Source organism: Scyliorhinus canicula, chromosome 12 (genome assembly GCF_902713615.1).
Source record: "Scyliorhinus canicula chromosome 12, sScyCan1.1, whole genome shotgun sequence".
In the NCBI taxonomy this organism is placed as follows: domain Eukaryota; kingdom Metazoa; phylum Chordata; class Chondrichthyes; order Carcharhiniformes; family Scyliorhinidae; genus Scyliorhinus; species Scyliorhinus canicula.
Window position 1 is genome coordinate 153,861,638 of NC_052157.1, and position 19,529 is coordinate 153,881,166.

Genomic DNA, 19,529 nt, shown 5'->3' on the forward strand with positions numbered 1-19,529 from the left:
ATAATTTTATAGAAAAGAAATTGTAGAATTTTGTTACATTTTTCTGACATGATCAACAATCTTGCTAAATGCTCCCTTCCCTTTTTTCCTGTGGACAGGTAATAAGTATAACAGGTATCTCCGTGGGCATTGGTTTGGCGACAGCGTGTGATACACTCATCTCTCAGGTAGGTGAAGCAAACTCCAGGCTGGACGACGGGAAGTGCTTTCCTCTTTAGACAGCGAAAAATAATTTGTTACACCAGAGAAGAAAAAATTCTATAACCCTCTGGCCTTAGGAAACGCAAATTCCCTGTGTGAATGTCAGCCACACCAGCCAGGGTGTCCCAGATCCCATTCCTGCACTTTCCTGAATCAGCTGATTTCAGGCGGTTTCCAAGCCTTCCACAATTGGCCTTAAAGCTCTTTCAGCCGTGGGTCAGAAAATGATCCGCCGACTCTGAGCCAGCGAATGAATGAAGCTGGAGAAGGTGTTCAGCCGAGAGCGAGCGAAATGGCCAAGAGCAAGTCAACGTTCCATTTCCCGCTCTGCTCAATCACACTGCAAAATGTAAAAGAGGTTGATGATTCGCTCATGCACATTTTTGCATTCTGAAACAAAGTGACCTGCAACCTATTTTTTTTAAATTTGTTTTTATTAAAGCTTTTTTCAAAGAGAATTTTTACATAACTAATACCAGAAAAACAAACGAAAAATATTTCACAAAACTAGGTGGCTGTTATCATTATACAAAAAGAAAATATACATTAAATAAACAGTTCCCTCACCTGAGGCCCCCCCCCCCCCCAGTTGCTGCTGCTGCTGACACTTTAACGCTTCCCGAGAAAGCCAAGGAAAGGTTGCCACTGCCGGGAGAACCCCAGCAAGGACCCTCTCAATCCAAACTTTATTTGCTCCAGGCTGAGAAACCCAGCCATGTCACTAACCCAGGTCTCCACACTCGGGAGTTTCGCGTCCCTCCACATTAACAAGATCCGTCTCCGGGCTACCAGGGAGGCAAAGGCCAAAACCTCGGCCTCTTTTGCTTCCTGCACTCCCGGATCCTCTGACACCCCAAAGATCGCTATTGTTGGACTCGGCTTCGCCCGCGTGTCAAAATCCTGGACATAGCCCTCGCAAAACCCTGCCAGAATTCTTTAAGCGCCGGGCAGGCCCAGAACATATGGACATGGTTCGCTGGACTCCCTGAATACCTCGCACACCTGTCCTCCACCCCAAAGAACTTGCTCATTCTCGCCGTCGTCATGTGAGCCCGGTGCACCACCTTAAACTGAATCAAGCTGAACCTGGCACATGATGCGGACGAATTCATCCTGCCCAAGGCATCAGCCCACAGGCCCTCATCTAGCACCTCGCCTAGCTCCTCCTCCCACTCGCCCTTCAGCTCCTCCACTGAGGCTTCCTCCGCCTCCTGCAGCCCCTGATATATGTCCAACACCTTCCCCTCTCCTACCCAGATGCCAGACACTACGCTGTCCTGTATCCTTCGAGGGGATAGCCACGGAAAGTCCCGGACTTGGAGGAATCTGAAAGCATTTCCCGGGGGCAGGCCGATCTTCTCCTCCACCGCCTTCAAGCTAGGGAAAGTCCCATCTATATAAACAGGTCTCCCATCGTTCTAATGCCTGCCCCATACCAGCCTTGGAGCCCCCCGTCTATCTTGCCCGGAGCAAATCTATGGTTGTTCCGTATCGGGGTCCAAACTGAAGCCCCCTCCTCCTTCCTGTGCCTCCTCCACTGACCCCAGACCCTAAGTGCCACCGTCACCACCGGCCTGTGGTGTATCGTGCCGGCGAGATCGGTAGCAGTGCCCCTAGGCTGGCACCTTTGCATGATGCCGCCTCTAGCCGCCCCCACGCCAACCCCTAAATCCCGTGATAATCCTGTTCACCCGCTTGAAGAAGGATTTGGGGGTGAAGATGGGAAGGCACTGGAAAACGAACAGGAATCTGGGGGAGGACCGTCATCTTCACGGTCTGCACCCTTCCTGCCAGGGAAAGTGGGAGCATGTCCCACCTTTTAAAGTCTCCCTCCATCTGCCCTACAAGCCGAGATAGATTGAGCCGGTGTTGGGCATCCCAGTTCCTAGCCACCTGTATACCTAGGTAACCTAGGTAACCTACCTTCTCTCCACCATCTTGAGTGGGAGCTCTCCCAGTCTCTCCTCCTGGCCCCTGGCATGGATTACAAACAGCTCACTTTTTCCCCACGTTCAACTTGTACCCCGAGAAGCTCCCAAAGTCCCTTAGGATCCGCTTGACCTCCCCCATCCCCTCTAGCGGGTCCGAAATATACAATAGCAGGTCGTCTGCGTAGAGGGAAACCCGGTGCTCTCCCCCCTACCGGACCAGCCCCCTCCAGTTCCTTGAAGTCCTCAGCACTATGGCCAACGGCTCAATTGCCAGGGCAAATAGTAACGGGGACAGGGGGCACCCCTGCCTCGTCCCTCGGTACAGCCTAAAATACTCCGACCTCAGCCGGTTCGTGGACACACTTGCTACGGGGGCCTGATACAGTAGCTTCACCCACCCTATGAATCCCTCATCGAATCCAAACCTACCTAACACTTCCCACAGGTACTCCCATTTCACCCTGTCAAAGGCCTTCTCTGCATCCATTGCAGCCACTACCTCTCTGTCCCCTCCTTCTGAGGGCACCATAATAATATTCAGGAGCCTCCTCGCATTTGTGTTCAATTGCCTGCCCTTAACGAAACCCGTCTGGTCCTCCTCAATCACTCCCAGGATGCAGTCCTCTATTCTGGTAGCCAAAATTTTAGCCAGCAGTTTGGCATCTACATTCAGGAGCGATATCGGCCTGTAAGATCCACAATGAAGCGGGTCCTTCTCCCTCTTCAAAATGAGCGAGATCAATGCCTGCAACATCGTCGGGGGGGGGGGGGGGGGAGGGTTCCTCTCTCGGGGGGGGGAGGGTTCCTCTCTCCTTTGCCTCGTTAAAGTTTCTTAGCAGGAGCGGGCTCAGTAGCTTCGAGAACTTCTTATAAAATTCTACATCCTCTATCTCCTCCAACTCAATCGGGGCCCCGAGTCCCTCCACCAGCTCTTCGTCCACCCTTGGGAACCTCAATTGATCCATAAATTGCTTCATCCCTTCCCCTCCCCTCAGGGGCTCTGACTCGTACAGTTTACAATAAAACCCCTTGAAGACTTTGTTGATCTTCTCTTGGCCCAAGACCGCATTACCTTCCTTATCCAGCACTCCCCCGATCTCCCTGGCCGCCTCTCTCCTGTGAAGTTGGTGTGCCAGCATCCTACTTGCTTTCTCCCCATACTTGTAGACTGCCTCTTTCGCCTTCCTCAGCTGTGCCTCCGCCTTCCCAGTGGTCAGCAAATCAAACTCCGCCTGTAATCTCCGGTGCTCCTTTAGCAGCTCCTCCTTGGGGGCCTCCGCGTACTTCCTGTCTACTCTAAGTATCTCTCCCACCAGCCTCTCCCTCTCCGCCCTCTCCCTCTTCTCTCTGTGGGACCTAATAGAAATTAACTCCCATCTAATAACTGCCTTCATAGCCTCCCAGACCGTTGTTGCTGTTACATCCCCTGTATCATTTATTGTCACATAGTTTTGGATGCTCCTCCTTATCCGCCCACACACCTCTTCATCCGCCAGCAGCCCCACAGCCAGTCTCCAGAGAGGGCGCTGCCCCCGCTCCGTCCCCAGTCGCAGGTCCACCCAGTGCAGGGCATGGTCCGAGACCGCAATGGCCAAATGCTCAACCTCCTCCACCCTCGGGATTAACGGCCTGCTCACCACAAAAACGTCAATCCGCGAGTAGACTTTATGGACGTGAGAGAAAAAGGAGAACTCCTTCGCCCTTGGCCGCACGAATCTCCATGGGTCCACGCCCCCCATCTGATCCATGAACTCCCACAGGGCCCTGGCTGCCGCCGGTCTCTTACCCGGCCGGACTTAGACCGGTCCAGCGCCAGATCCAGGACTGTGTTGAAGTCCCCCCTCCCCCCCATGATCAAATTACTTGACTGCAAGTCCGGGATTTTACCCAGCATGCACCTCATGAATTCCACGTAAACCCAGTTCGGGGCATAGACATTCACTAACACCACCCGGGCCCCCTGCAGCTTACCACTCACCATTCTGAACCTGCCCACCTTGTCCGCCACGGTGCTCCCTGCCTCGAATGCCACCCGGTTACTAACCAGGATTGCCACCCCTCTGGTCTTCGAGTCTAGTCCCGAATGGAACACCTGTTCCACCCATCCCCTCCTTAACCTCGTTTGGTCAGCGAGTTTTAAGTGCGTCTCCTGAAGCATGGCCACGTCCGCCTTTAATCCCTGTAAATGCGAGAGCACGCGGGTCCTCTTGACCGGCCCGTTCAGGCCCCTCACATTCCACGTGATCAGTCTGGACAGGGAGTTGCCCCCCCCCCCCCCGCCGACTAACCATCTCCCTTTTTCGGCCAGCCACATGCCCGCGCCCCCCGCGCGCTCCAGCCCTCCCACCGGTGGCCCCCCATCCCGACTCTCCATCCGTCCCCAACAGTTGGCTCCCCTTCAGTCAGCAAAGCAGCGCCCCATCCCCCCCCCCCAACCTCCCAATCCCAACCCCCCGTGCCAAACACCCGCTTAGCACTGATTTCCCCCCTATTACGCTCCCGTAAGTCAGCTGACCCATGCTGACCTCGGCCGCTCCCGCCTCTATCTCCAAGCTTACTATTGTCGCCTCCTTCGGGTCCCCAACCCCCCCTCACCCACAGGGTAAGAGGGAAAGAACCATCCAGATTCTTCCCATGCAACAAAAAACACAACTGGGGCGTTACCCCGCGCCCTGAGAGAAACACAGAAAAAAAACTCAGAAAAAGAAAAACGAACAACTTAAATTCTGCTCCCAATCTTACATCAGGCCAACACTCGGTTACACATCCCCACCAGAGGGTTTCATCCATGTGCGCCTGCCCCTTAGTTCGAGTCCAGCTTTTCGTGCTTAATGAATGTCCACGCCTCATCCGGCGTATCAAAGGAATGGTGCCTGTCCTGGTACGTTACCCAAAGTCTCGCCGGATACAGGAGCCCGAACTTCACGCCTTTGCTGTGGAGGACCGCCTTAGCCCGGTTGAAACCCGCACGCCTCTTAGCCAGTTCAGCTCCCAAGTCCTGGTATATGCGAATCTCACAGTTCTCCCACTTACTGCTCCGCTCCTTCTTTGCCCAACGCAGTACACGCTCCCTGTCTGTGAAGCGGTCGAACCTGATCACCATCGCCCTCGGTGGTTCATTCGCCCTCGGCTTCCTCGCGAGGACTCTGTTCACCCCGTCTAGTTCCAAGGGCCGCAGGAAGGCCCCCGCGCCCATCACCGTCCCCAGCATTGTAGTCACATAAGTGCTCGCGTCCGCTCTCTCCGCACCTTCAGGGAGACCCAGAATCCACAGGTTGTGACTCCTAGACCTATATTCGAGGTCATCTAGTCTCTCCTGCCATCTTTTGTGCAGGGCCTCGTGCGCTTCCACTCAGACCGCCAGGCCCTGGATCTCATCCTCATTATCAGATACCTTCCTCTCCACCTCTTTAATCGCCTTCTCCTGCACCTTCTGAGTCTCCACCATCTTTTCCATGGAGGCCTTCATAGGGGCCAGCATCTCCGTCTTCACGTCTGCAAAGCAGCTTCTGAGAAAGTCTTGCTGCTCTCTCTCGACAACTGGGCCCACGCTGCTTGGTCCCCGCGACGGCCGCCATTTTGTCTTCCCGTACCCGCTCCGCTCGCTTCCCCGCAATCGCTCTTTTAACGGCCCCCTCCTGGTTCCCTCCATGCAGCAGTGAGGGGCACCTCTCCAGCGTCCTTTGCCGGGAATCACCGCCTAAGTGCCGCTACCGCTCCTTTAAAGGTCCCGAAACTCCGATCTCGGCGGGAGCTGCCGTGTGCGCGACCTACTTGGACATGGCCGCTACCGGAAGTCCGACCTGCAACCTATTGAGTGACGTAGTCACAGTACGTAACTCTTGGCAGCACAGTAGCACAGTGGTTAGCACTGTTTCTTCACAGCGCCAGGGTCCCAGGTTTGATTCCCGGCTTGGGTCACTGTCTTGTGCGGAGTCTGCACGTTCTCCCCGTGTCTGCGTGGGTTTCTTCCGGGTGCTCCGGTTTCCTCCCACAGTCCCGAAAGACGTGCTGTTAGATGAATTGGGCATTCTGAATTCTCCCTCCGTGTACCCGAACAGGCGCCGGAATGTGGCGACTAGGGGCTTTTCACAGTAACTTTGTTGCAGTGTTAATGTAAGCCTATTTGTGACATTGATAAAGATTATTATTATTCCCACTCTACGTAGCATATTCGGAATGGAACAAAGAAAGAAAAGTACAGCACTGGAACAGGCCCTTCGGCCCTCCAAGCCTGCGGCCACCATGCTGCCCGTCTAAACTAGAATCTTCTACACTTCCAAGTTGTCACAACCCCAGGGCATTCAAAACCACTTTGCATCCAATTCTGCACTTTACAAATGCTATCACCATTGTAATCTCGGAAGTTCCCGTAAAGAGCAATGACGAGCCAAATTTTTTTTTGTGATGAGATCAACATTCAGGTCACCAGAGATAGCCTCTGCTCTTCTTCCAGATAAGGTTGTGGGATCCTATACCTGGGAGAGCAGTGGGGTCTTTTGCTTAATGCCTCATCGAAAAATAAACAGGACCCCCCAAGAGTGCAGGTATCTACCAGTGCTGCACTGGTGTGTCAGCCTCAACGTCTACGCAAATTCTTTGGAATAGGACCCACAACCTTCTGGTTCAGAGGCAAGAATCCAAGCCACTGAGACGCAGTCCATGTGACGCTAAATGCTCGAGGGGGTTTTCTGCATTCTAAATATGGGTAACTGCGACCATGAACTCTGGAGTCAGAATCGTCTGACCGTTGGCAGTGAGGTTGTGACGGTGGAATAGGAAGTGAGTGGCACTGGTGCCCAGGACTTGCCTCCACCTCAGCTGCGGGTTTTGGGGCTGCACCTCGGTGCAGTAATTGAAAAAGAATCATTAAGAAATCCTAATGACACAAAGGTGTCTTATCACTATCTATGGAACATGCTTGTAAATAACTGCTTAGCAGCACTTTATTCATGTATCTTATATATTCATTGTGTTGATTGTTGCTGCATTGGTCGGGTGCATTTAAGGGCAATGCACATCAGTCCCGAACAGTCTCGATGATGGGGACGTCTGGGTTGACCAATTATTGGGTGAATTCTCCCATTGGATTAGGTGGAGTAGGTGAGGCAGAACGGGAATGTTTCTCACTGTGGAGGGCATCGGGGAACCACTCCTTTGTCGGGATTCTCCGTTTCCCGAGGCCGATTTCATAAACGGCGATTGGGCGGAGAATCCATTTTTGCGACCATATCGGGGGCGGCGCCTGTTTTATGCAGGTTACGCACGCTCCGCCCCCTCCAAAATGGCGTCATCACGTTGGGACGGCCCCAGGGGGGGCACGATCTGGCAGGTTGTGTCCGCGCATGGCCGGAGCCATGGTGTACGGCGCGACTGCTGCAGGTCATCACTGTGCACATGCACGGCCACGGGCCCAGCAATTCTCCGGCCATTTATTTTGTGGAGGCCATGAGTTATACGTGGCGCAGCTGCTGGCCCCTCACTGGTCGCAGATCGGTACTGGGCCGGCGCCGATTTTTCCCATGTAAAACGCCATGGATCCTCTGGACATGTCCTCAAAATCGGAGAATCCCGCCCCATATCTTTCATCTCCGGCATAATTAATTATGCATCCTGGTGGTACAGGCTTGATGGCATGTGTTCTGCCATGATTCAAAATGCATCACTGATCCACCATGGAGGAAAGAAGATGGACCACGAGAAGAAGATGGACCTCCTGAAAAAGATGGACCTCGCGAAGAAGATGGACCTCCCAAAGAAGATGGATCTCGAGAAGAAGATGGACCTCGCGAAGAAGATGGACCTCCCAAAGAAGATGGATCTCGAAAACAAAATGGACCTCATGAAGAAGATGGATCTCGAGAAGGAAATGGACCTCCAGAAGAAGAAGGACCTCCCAAAGAAGATGGACCGCGAGAAGAAGGTGGGCCTCGTGAAGAAGGCTCACCTGGCTGATACCTGGGATGGCAGGATTGTCGCACGAGGAGAGAGTAGGTCAACGGGGTCGGTATTCATTGGCATTTCGAAGATTGAGAGGGGATCTAATTGACACACAAAATCCTGAGGGAGCCGGACAGACTGGATTCAGGGGAAGACAATGCTGGAGCGTCTAGAATGAGGGATCACAATCTCAGGATGTGGGGTAGTCCATTGAGAATGAGATGAAGAGAACATTCTTCACTCAAAGGGTGGTCAACCTGTAGCATTTTCTACCACAGAAAGCTGTGGAGGCCAAATCACTGAGTACCTTTTGAAGGAAATAGAGACATTTTTTGACTTCAAAGGTGTTAAAAGGGTATGGGAAGACCGCTGGAGTATGGTGTTGAGATAGAAAATCAGCCATACTCATGTTGAATGGCAGAACAGGCTTGAAGGGCCGAATGGCCTACTCCTGCTCCTATTTTCTATGTTTCTGTATAATTCACTTTAACCTTTTATTCTGATCTTTCAGACATTTGGCAGCAAGAACTTGAAGCGAATCGGAGTGATTCTCCAAAGAGGGATCCTCATTCTCAGCATAGCCTGTTTTCCCTGCTGGGCCATCTTCATCAACGTCAAGCACATTTTACTGGCTTGCAAACAGTCTCCTGCGGTGGCTAAGTGAGTGTCTTGTTTATTTTTAATTACAAAAGGAGATGCGGGTATCGGAGTGAAAGAAAGCAGGCCATTCACTGGCTGAATGGCAGAGTGTGTTAGTCAACATGTGTGTTAGTGAACATGTGTGTTAGTGAACGTGTGTGTTAGTGAACGTGTGTGTTCGTGAACGTGTGTGTTAGTGAACATGTGCGTTAGTGAACATGGCAGAGTGTGTTAGTGAACATGTGAGTGTTGGGTCAAGGAATGTTGGGAAGGAGGTTCCAAATTGCCTATTTACAGGCAGCGAGGGGTTAATCTCAGTTGGATCAGTGTCGAGCAGAGACCAGATGGTCTCGCCAACAGAGGGTGGGCCAAAGAAATGGTGAGTCAGCCATCTTACAGTGGACACCACCTGGCATCCACAGCAAGCAGTATCGCTGAAGGATAGCAACAGATCACAGTGACAGCTTGATCAGAATGGGAGCCAACTTGAAATTCACAAGAGATCAAAATAATGCAAGAGAGAAGGTAAGAGTGCTGCACGAGCCAGGTGTTCATAGAAAGACCAGGGGCTGGATTCTCCGTTTCAGTGGCTAAGTGCCGGCGCCAGCGGAGCCATGTTTGGACTTTTACGAGCAAAAAATCGCCGCAGAACCCGCACCGATACCGGTAGCGGCGAGGGGCTGGCACCGGCAGCGAGTGAAACTCTCGCGGACCGCGCCGAAAACAGCCGGAGAATGGCCATGCCCTGAACCAGGCTGACAACATGGCACCGGCCGTGCGTGAACCTAATCCACCAACCACGGCCCCACAGTCCACCCCCTGGCCACCCCCCACCCAGCCCTTGCAGAAGCCCCCCCGCCACCACCGCCCCGGCCAGCGGCACAGATCCCAGCCGAGTGTGGCACCGCTGGACACAGTCGGCAGCCTGCACGCCGGGTTGCCGGCCGGCAGGACCACACGTGCCCCGCGCCGTCGGGAACTCGGCCCATTGGGGGCGGAACATCGCGGGTGGGCCGGCCGATGATGCACCAACGCCATTAAAATGGCGTGGGTCGCGGTGTCACATGTCACGATGATGCCATTTTGGAGCAGGTGGAGCATGGCGGACCGGCGTCAAAACAAGCACCATTTCGGCGTCGGGCTACGGAGAATCCCGTCCCAGATTTACCTGAGGTGGCCACTTCCCTTTGTTTTCCTTCTTTGTGCTTGACACGGAAACCTGGCTGTGACTCTGTGTCAGGTCTCACCACCTTCTTTTCATTACCATGGCACCTTTTATCTGTATTTCACTAATGCTGCAAGACTTTGCTGCCTCAGTTTGTAGTTACTGATGGTTAGAGTTGCTGATGTTCTGTGGTTTCCCTATTAGTAACTTCAACTTCTACTTTCCTTACAGCTTAGCGAATCGCTATGTTTTGATATTTATTCCTGGCATTCCGGTACGTATTTTGTGATTGGTGACACACACACACACGCGCACACGCCTCAACTAACTTGGTAAGCTCACTATTCATCAAACTATATTCACCCGCATGACAAGTACAACATCAAAATACTGCGGATACTGGAAGCTGAACTAAAAGCTAAAATTACGGAAATACTCAGCGGTCCTGGCAGCATCGCCAATGGAGAAACCGCAAGAGGAGAGGCAGTGGCGTACTGCTATTGCCACTGGGCTAGTAATCCAGAGACCCAGGGTAATGCTCTGAGGATCTGGGGAACTGGTTTCGAATCCCACCAGGGCCAGATGGTGAAATCTGAATTCAATAAAATACCTGAAATTAAAAGTCTAACAATGACCGTGAAACCATTGTCGATTGTTGTAAAAACCCATCTGTTCGTTAGTGTCCTTTAAGGAAGCAAATCTGCCATCCTTACCTGGTCTGGCCTAAATGTGACTCCAGACGCACGTGCTCTCCGAAATGGCCAAGCAACGCAGTCAGTTTAAGGGCAATTAGGGATAGGCAAAAAATGCTACCCGCGATACCCACATCACTTGAATGAATGACAAAAGAACAAATTAACACCCCCAATTCTTTGTGGGCTGGTGGAAACTCCACAGACCTTAAACAACGACAGGGTTGGCTCAGATATGAAAGTACCGCCTCCACTCCCAGCTGATTCCATTTTTGCTGGGTAGGGGAAAGGGAGCAGGCATAACTCACATGCGAAGGGAATCAGGACACATGTCTGCCAATCATTCCAGTTCTTTTAATGCCAACCCTTTCATATAAAAAAGGTGTGTCCGTGCCTACGGGAGTTGAAATAACTCAATATTTTCAGTTATTTAACTCCCCATCCCTGTAGAAGCTTGAAAATAAAACTGCCTTTGCCAGTGAGGGTTGCCAAAATCTGTTCCAGGAGTTACGATAGCTGTATGTTGACATGATCCCAAGAGCTATTGTTATATCATTACGGTTGGATGCTTTCCACAACCTCAAATTATCCCAGCGAGGGTATTTGTAAGTTTACAGTTGATTGGCAGCTGAAAGAAGTTATTGAAAGATTATCTGTGTTAGATGTGGGGTTATGAATACAAATTTGTTTGTTTTAATGAGGGCGAAGCACCTGAGGGACTTTTAATGTTTTGAAAGAGCATTCATGAATGACAGTGCTTTTTATTGCAATGAAAGCTGGGATAAGTATTAAAATCTTTATTTCATCTAATCATGACTCCTAAGTTCTGCCCATGATGGATACTAAGTGACTTGACATAGAGGGTGGTGGCTGGAAAGGCACGGAGTTAGCATGGATAATGCACAGAATGTGGGTGGGGTTGATGGGTTGTGAGGGGTGAGGGCGAGCGGGACTAATATTTCACAAAACAACTGCGACGATGCTTCTACATTTGGTAGCTCTCTGCGCCTACATCCAATTTGCATCCAGGGTTGACAGGCACGACTCCATCCCACCCCACCCATTACCCCCCCTCCCACCTTGAAGAAATTCTTCCCAAGGTGGGTGCTCCAAACCAGGAAATTTCCCCACTTGAGGTATGTGCATCACGAGTGAAAATCTGGCGCGTAGTCTTCGGCCCGCGACCTTTCATCAGAGCTATCCTCAGAGTTGTACCATGAGCGTCAGCCTAGATTGCTCTGGTGCAAGGCACAAATCCACAATTTTCTGATTCAGAGCCAGATGCACTAAGCCTTGACTAGGCATATTAGTGCTGCAGCTCAGGCCAAGCAACACTTGTGTAAATAGTGTACAGTCAGGTTGAACAGAATCCCAACACACGCCTGACTGAAACTTTTGAAGAAAGTATGAATGTAACTTCTTTTCTCTTTCAATAGCGGTTTATACGTTGCTAATTATTTTAAATATTCTTTCTTAGGCTATATTTCTCTACCAGTTACAGATCAAATACCTTCAGAATCAGGTAAAGACGCTGAATTGTGGAACGTGCATGAAATTGCAAACAAATTATTGCAGGAAAATATATTTGAGGTGGCGTCAATGTCTATTGTTCGACTGAGCGCAGAAACCACCAAACAATTCGTCCACTTCACCGTCCATGCACCGCTTTCTGTATATGTAGCAGAGTTTCGCAAATCGCACATTGGACTTATCGATCATCCCACATCTCATCAAAGCGGAGTGGAGACGAGGGCAGGATTAAACGACTCCCTTCCCAGTGGGCTTTCAGGGGGGCCAGTAAAATTGCCCCTGTAACCTGCCCATTTTCCAGCTTGTGCCTGACCCGACAGGGAGAGGACGAGGCCCAGGGCAGCCTGACAGCCCACGCTCCAGTTGAGGCCTTTAAGTGGTCAATTCATGGCCACATAAAAGCCACTTCCCGCCTAGCCTCAATTTTAAGGGGGGGGGGGGAGGAGATTAGGGATGGGGGAGATGCTCAGCCGGTTACCCTGCTCGGGTTTCAGGCAATATTAGGGACAGCCTCATCCACAGGCCCTGTTTCCAGATCGCAGCCCCCCCCAGCCACCCAACTGCACCCCCATATCTGCTCCCCCTGGTTGCTCCCTCCTTTTCCAGCCTCTCTACACATCCACCCATCTCTGCCAACTACCCCCCTCACCTCACTCCAGGCCCCTGTTGCCATCCCTGCTGTGACAAACCCCACACCTGCACTGACCTTCATCCCGACTCCCAGAATGGGAGTCCCACGTGGTACCGCTTGTAGTCCCAGCAGTGGCCACTGCTCTCAGTGGCGCTGCTGGTTCCACAGAGCTGATGACCGCTGAGCAGCAGCTCTTTCAGGCCGGCTTCCTCTCGATTGATTGGATTCTACCCCAAGCCATTCCACCCCAAGTCATTCCCAATCCCAAGGGGCGGCCCACGAAGAAGGTCCCTCATTTTAATGGTTGTTGCAAACAGAGAAAAGATTCCTAATATCCCAGGAAATAATTCAAAAGTGGTGGTCACACCCATACAGTATTAGACAGCATTTCACCACAGGAGTCGATCATACAGTCCCACACCCACACTGCCGTGTGTGACCCACATGAGCCTCCTCCTATCCTTTCTCATCCAATCCAATCCTTCGTGTGCTTATTTAGCTTCCCCTCAATTGCACCTATGCTATTTTATCTCAACTATTCCTTGTGACTAGAGAAACAAAACTAGTTTCTCAGCCCCACGGGATCAAGCGGGGATCATTTCCACGTCCACAGCCTGGACCGTAATCGGGTGGACTCCATCGTCAATGTAGAACCCGCCCAATTTTCATGCTACTAAAAGGGTAAAACGGGTGACCTCCACAATGAGCAAGCAGCCTGCTTTGCCAGGTTATCACCCGGAATGTGAACGTAAACATTTCCAGTAAATTTTTATTTTTAATGACACTGCCAAGATGTACTCACAGCTGATATAGTCATTGTAGTTGTGCCCACATCCACTCGGGAGCCAGCTATTAAAGGGGGAAATTTGACATTGCCTTATATGTCAATTGCTCCATTGTTGAGCCCAGCTCAGAGTGAGGAATGGCAGCATTGCGGGCAATGGCTGAATGAGTCCCTCACCAGGGAGACAGCAGGCTATTGAGTATCCCAGTAAATTCAGACCTCCTGCATTCTGGGGAAGCACAGATCTGGTGGGCGGGATTCTCCGATTGCCTGAGGCCGAAATCGCGTTCGCCGATCGGCCGGAGAATCCCCGTTTACGCCGGGATTGAGGACGGTGCCGTTTTAGCGATGCTGCATCACCTCAAAAACAGTGCGCTTGGGGATTACCACGCACGGCGTACGGACGGCCTCAGGACGTCACCTGAGGCATTCCCCTGATGCTCCGCCCCCGATGGGCCGAGTCCCCGATGGCGTGGGACACGTGTGCTCACGGCTTTCGGGGACCTCGCGTGGCAGCTGCGGACTCGGTCATGTTGTACGGCACGGCCGTATCCGCAGGTAAAGCCGCTGCACGGCTGCTAGCCCCCCAGCGGATGGAGGGTCGGGAATGACCAAGAATCAAATGTTCCAGCAATGAACCTGATTCAACCGAGGGGAAATTGACCCTCCTCGTTTGAGGGCGCATTGTACCCTGCACATGGACATTAGGAGAGCAGTCGTACTCGATCTTCCCGCTATCCTGGCACCATATCCTGTTGGTTTATGGAATTCATTGCCGCGGAGTGCAGTGGAGGCCGGGACGCTAAATGGCTTCAAGGCAGAGATAGATAAATTCTTGATGTCGCAAGGAATTAAGGGCTACGGGGAGAATGCTGGTAGGTGGAGTTGAAATGCCCATCAGCCATGATTGAATGGCGGAGTGGACTCGATGGGCCGAATGGCCTTACTTCCACTCCTATGTCTTATGGTCTTATGGTCTTATGGTTTATCTGAGGATAATTTTAACAATGACTCTATTGTTTTGTTCCCACCTCAGGGGATCACCATTCCTCAGGTTTTCACTGGCCTGATAGCCAACATCATCAACGCTATCCTCAATTACATCTTCCTCTTCGTGCTGAAGCTGGGAGTGGGGTAAGTAACAAGCACCTTTAAAAAGTTCAAAATATCTGATACATTTTCACTGGATGATAACCCAGCCTTCATCAGAAGCTGCTTTTAATATTGTAATAATCCCCCACGCGGAGACCCGATTGATTTCACCATCGGGCTCGAGGAATACCAGCGCCCCCCCACTAAGGGGCGGGGGTCCAACAGCGAGGCTTGTTAGATCGGGCCGACAAAACCAGCCAGGTTGGTAACCAGCATCTTCTGATTGGTCCCAGCTGGGACTGGATGTACCGCTTTGCAACCCTGCATTTATTTACAGAATAAACCTCTAAGTTTAAATCCTTCTCGGGACCCGTGTGATTATAATATACATTCAAACTTGTTTTCCCAGAGGCTCCGCTGCTGCCAATGTTATCTCTCAGTACTGTCAAACCATTCTCCTGTTTGCATACATTCGATGGAAAAAGCTGCACGTCGAGACATGGGCAGGTAGGTTTTGTAGTGATCTCTGTATATCAATATACATGATCAATGTATGTAAAACTAGTACGGTCAATTCAACAGTAGGGGCGCGATTCTCCGCAAATGCGGCGAATCGTAAAGGCTGCCGTGAAACTGGCCGCACCCCCTCCCGGGATCCGATTCTCTCCCCCCGGGCGGGGCTAGCAGCGGAGCCCCGTGAAGCACGGCATCGCGGACTTAGCGACCGTCGCTAAGTCCGCGCGCCAAGCGTCACGCCGGCTGACGCGCACGATGACGTAAAGCCGCGCGTGCACGGGTTGGACGGCTCCAACCCACGCATGCGCGGGGCCGTCATCTCCCTCGGCCGCCCCGCGGACTGATCCTGCGGGGCGGCGGAGGGAGAAAGAGTACGGCCGTGCCAATCGGGGCCCTGGCTGCTCAGAACGGGCATGTTGCGGCCGTTTTTAAGACGGCAGCAAGCAGGTGTGTTTGCTGCCGTAAAAACGGTCGTAAAGGCCTGGGAACTCCGCCCAGCGGCCTGGGGAGAAACGCTGTTCGCCGTAAAAAACGGCGAGCAGCGATTCGTGTCGTGTGGCGGCCGTGGGGGGGCGGGAGAATAGCGGGAGGGCGTGAAAAATGTCGGGGACGCCCTCCCGCTATTCTCCGACCCGTCGTGGGCAGCGGAGAATCGCGTCCTCGATGTCTCACTATCAGATGGTATAAGAAAGACTCTCCCGCTCTTTCTGAGAGAGTGTGCTTCAGGAGAGTGAACAGACAAGGGGAGGGATTCTCCGAGCCCACGCCGGGTCAGAGAATCGCCGGGGGGGGGGGGGGCGCACAAATCCTGCCATGCCCTCCGGTCGCTGAGCGGGGAGCCGTTAAAGGTGGACCCGGCGGAGATTCTCTGCGCTCGATGGGCCAAGTGCAGCCGCCATCGTTCATGTATGGTCCTCCCCGGCGTGACCTCGCCGTTCTGATTGCGGGGGCTGTCCCGTGGAGGGGGCGGGGGGAGCCGACTCTGGGGGGGCCGCTTCCACGGTGGCCAGGCCCGAATCGGAAGCCAACAATCGGCGGGCGCACTAATTCCGAGAGGGGGGGGGCCCATGTTCCTCCGCACCAGGCCCCTGTAGGGCTCCGCCATGTTGCCCGGGTGCCGGCGCGAAGACAGCCGTGACGCACATGCGCAGACCCGCGCCGGCCGGGAAGGGCCGGCTTTTGATGCCGGAGCAGCACACAGCACTCCGGCGCCGTTCTAGCCCCCGAGGAAGGAGAGAATGACTGGTCCCGGAGGCCGGTTAACGCCGGCGTCGCTTGCGCCAGTTTTGACGCTGGCGTCAACACTTGGTCGGGATTTCGGAGAATCCCGGCCAATACATAGAATAGCTAGAGAGAGAGTGAAGTTGAAAATGAAAATGAAATGAAATGAAAATCGCTTATTGTCACAAGTAGGCTTCAAATGAAGTTACTGTGAAAAGCCCCTAGTCGCCACATTCTGGCACCTGTTCAGGGAGGCTGTTACGGGAATCGAACCGTGCTGCTGACCTGCTTGGTTTGCTTTCAAAGCCAGCGATTTAGCCCTGTGCTAAACAGCCCCTCGTTACAAATTATTTCATTATTACATTGTGTAGTTAGTTAGTTATCTTCACTGTATTTTATTTCTTTTACTCGTTGAGTATTAAGTAAAAAGGATTCACAAATATAATTTACATTACTCAATAAATTAGTTCATCTTTACAAGAAGACTATTCATCAACTCGGCTGGTTCAAAGAGTAATAAACTATATTACACAAGGTAATATAACCGGTTTCGCTAATTTGCATTTTAGGCAATGATATAAAATGGACAATATTAATTTAGACCCTCATCATACATGTGGGCAGCACGGTAGCATGGTGGTTAGCATAAATGCTTCACAGCTCCAGGGTCCCAGGTTCGATTCCCGGCTGGGTCACTGTCTGTGCGGAGTCTGCACGTCCTCCCCGTGTGTGCGTGGGTTTCCTCCGGGTGCTCCGGTTTCCTCCCACAGTCCAAAGATGTGCGGGTTAGGTGGATTGGCCAGGCTAAATTGCCCGTAGTGTCCTAAAAAGTAAGGTTAAGGGGGGGGGTTGTTGGGTTACGGGTATAGGATGGATACGTGGGTTTGAGTGGGGAGATCATTGCTCGGCACAACATCGAGGGCCGAAGGGCCTGTTCTGTGCTGTACTGTTCTATGTTCTATACACCCCCTGGCGGTACTTAACAAGGCAAAAACATGAAGATACACCAAGAGTACGTTTAAACGCTAAGGTGATCTGGATGTCATAGATTCACAGAAAAAGGCCCTTCGGCCCATTGTCGTTAGTGCTGGCCATCAAGCACTAACTCAATTTTCCAGCACTTGGTCCATGGCATTGTCTGCTAGGTCGTTTGAAGTGCTCATCTAAATGTCTCTTAAATTTGTGAGGGTTCCAATCTCTAAAACCTTTTCAGACAGTGAGTTCCAAACTCCCATCAGTCTCTGGGTGAAATTCTATTTCCTCAAATCCCCTCTGAATATCTTGCCCCCTTACCTTAAATCTATGCCCCCTGGTTAGTGGCCCCTTTACTAAGTGCAACACGTTCTTTCGACCTACCCTATCTACATCCCTCATAATTCTGTACCACTAATTCACATCCCCCCTCAGCCTTCTCTGCTTTATGGAAAACAACCTCAGCTGAACCAGCCTCTCTCCATAGCTGAAACGCTCCAGCCCAGGAAACATCCTGGTCAATCTCCTCTGCACCCTCTCAAGTGCAACACATCCTTCCGATAGTGTGGTGACCAGACTAGCTATTGCCTAACAAGCGTTGTCCAACAAGCGTTTTCTGCAGCTCCAACATAACGGGAGCGATTCTCTGACCCCCACGCCAGGTGGGAGAATTGCGGGAGTGCCGGGCGATTCACGCCACGCCGCCCTGGCACCCACACGCGATTCTCCCACCCTCACCCAAAATGGCGTGTCGCGTTTTGCGACAGGCCGCTTGGAGAATCGCCGCTCCGGTCGAGCGGCGAATCTCTGGCCCTGATGGGCCGAGCGACCTGCCTAATCCGACCAGTTCACGCTGGCGCCAACCACACCTGGTCACTGCCGGCGTGAACAGCGTGCGACCACTGCGTGTGGGGCCTGTGGGGGGGGGAAGGATCGAGGACCAGGGGGCTGCTCAGGAGGGGTCTGGCCCGCGATCAGTTCCCACCAATCGTCGGACTGGCGTCTCTGAAAGATGAACTCTTTTCCCTCCGCCACCCAGCAAGATCACTCCTCCATGTCTTGCGGGGTGGCGGAGGGGAGGACGGCAACCGCGCATGCACGGGTGACGTTATTTAGGCGCCGCCGCCGCGTGTAATTGATGCAGCACCGCTCCTAGCCCCCTGGGGGTGGGAGAATAGGGGGCGAGGAGCGGTCTCCGACGCCGGAGTGAAACACTCCGGTTTTCACTCCGGGGTCGGCACTTTGTCTGGGAGAATCGCGCCAAACCTCTCTACTCTTATATGTGTCATAAATTATGTTCTCTCGTCCTACATATTACTGTGCTTGTAACTCTGTTTTTTTTGTGTAGGGTGGTCTACTGACTGCCTGCAGGAGTGGGACCAATATACACGTCTCGCAATTCCTAGCATGCTTATGATATGTATAGAATGGTGGGCATTTGATATTGGAACTTTCCTCGCAGGTAAATAAATAACTTTACTGCTTAAAAAGCAGACCTTATCCATTGTTAATTAGGTAAGATGATGACAAATATCAGTCTAGATTATGTGGAGCAAATAGATACACTCAAAGGAGAGTGATGAATGCAGAAATTGTTCTATGTTATATTTTATATCTGTTGCGGTAATGCTATTAAAAACCTGGGTTAAGATATAAACTTTGTCAGAATATTTTTAAAGAAACCTAGGTTAAGGTCTCCAGACTGTGTGTCTGCTAAAGCTGTAAGTAAGGTGTCGCAAAAAGTGAGTTAATCCATGATTTCTAACCATTTACTAGTTTACATATAGATTGCTAATCATATATTGTTATGCTTGCTGGTGATTCGCTGGGGTGTAGGTACTTTGTGAGGGATTATATTTAGTCCTAGCTGAGCAGGCGATAGAATATCTTAATGGGATACAGATGATGTAATTAATGGGAGGAGCCAGGTCTGTCTATAGTTTTAAAGTATGTTATAAGGTTTTAAGTTGAACAGCAGTTTGCCATAGGATTTAAGTCTGACAAGAAAGAAGTGTGCCGAATCTGCTCTGAAAGGGTTTCTCTCTCTCCAAAAGATCTGCATAGAATTAAACAAGTATACTTGTTCTATTAACTTTATTTATAAGTGTCATTTGAACTGTATTGGGTTGCTGGAGTTAATAGCAGATATAGATAGTAAGTCCAAAGATGTGCAGGTTAGGTGGATTGGCCATGCTAAATTGCCCTTAGTGTCCAA

General features: G+C 51.7%; 1 protein-coding gene across 1 annotated transcript in view; it reads left to right on the forward strand.

Moving 5' to 3' along the window:
• LOC119974347 (multidrug and toxin extrusion protein 1-like) overlaps positions 1-19,529 on the forward strand; it is a gene marked incomplete at its 3' end in the record, with an annotated part of 54,352 nt that overhangs the window by 6,461 nt on the left and 28,362 nt on the right. The window contains exons 4-10 of the mRNA XM_038813118.1: positions 99-167; positions 8,584-8,732; positions 10,108-10,150; positions 12,046-12,090; positions 14,550-14,647; positions 15,015-15,112; positions 18,663-18,776. Of these exons, the coding sequence (XP_038669046.1) occupies positions 99-167; positions 8,584-8,732; positions 10,108-10,150; positions 12,046-12,090; positions 14,550-14,647; positions 15,015-15,112; positions 18,663-18,776 (616 nt within the window). The remainder of the gene's footprint in view (positions 1-98; positions 168-8,583; positions 8,733-10,107; positions 10,151-12,045; positions 12,091-14,549; positions 14,648-15,014; positions 15,113-18,662; positions 18,777-19,529) is intronic.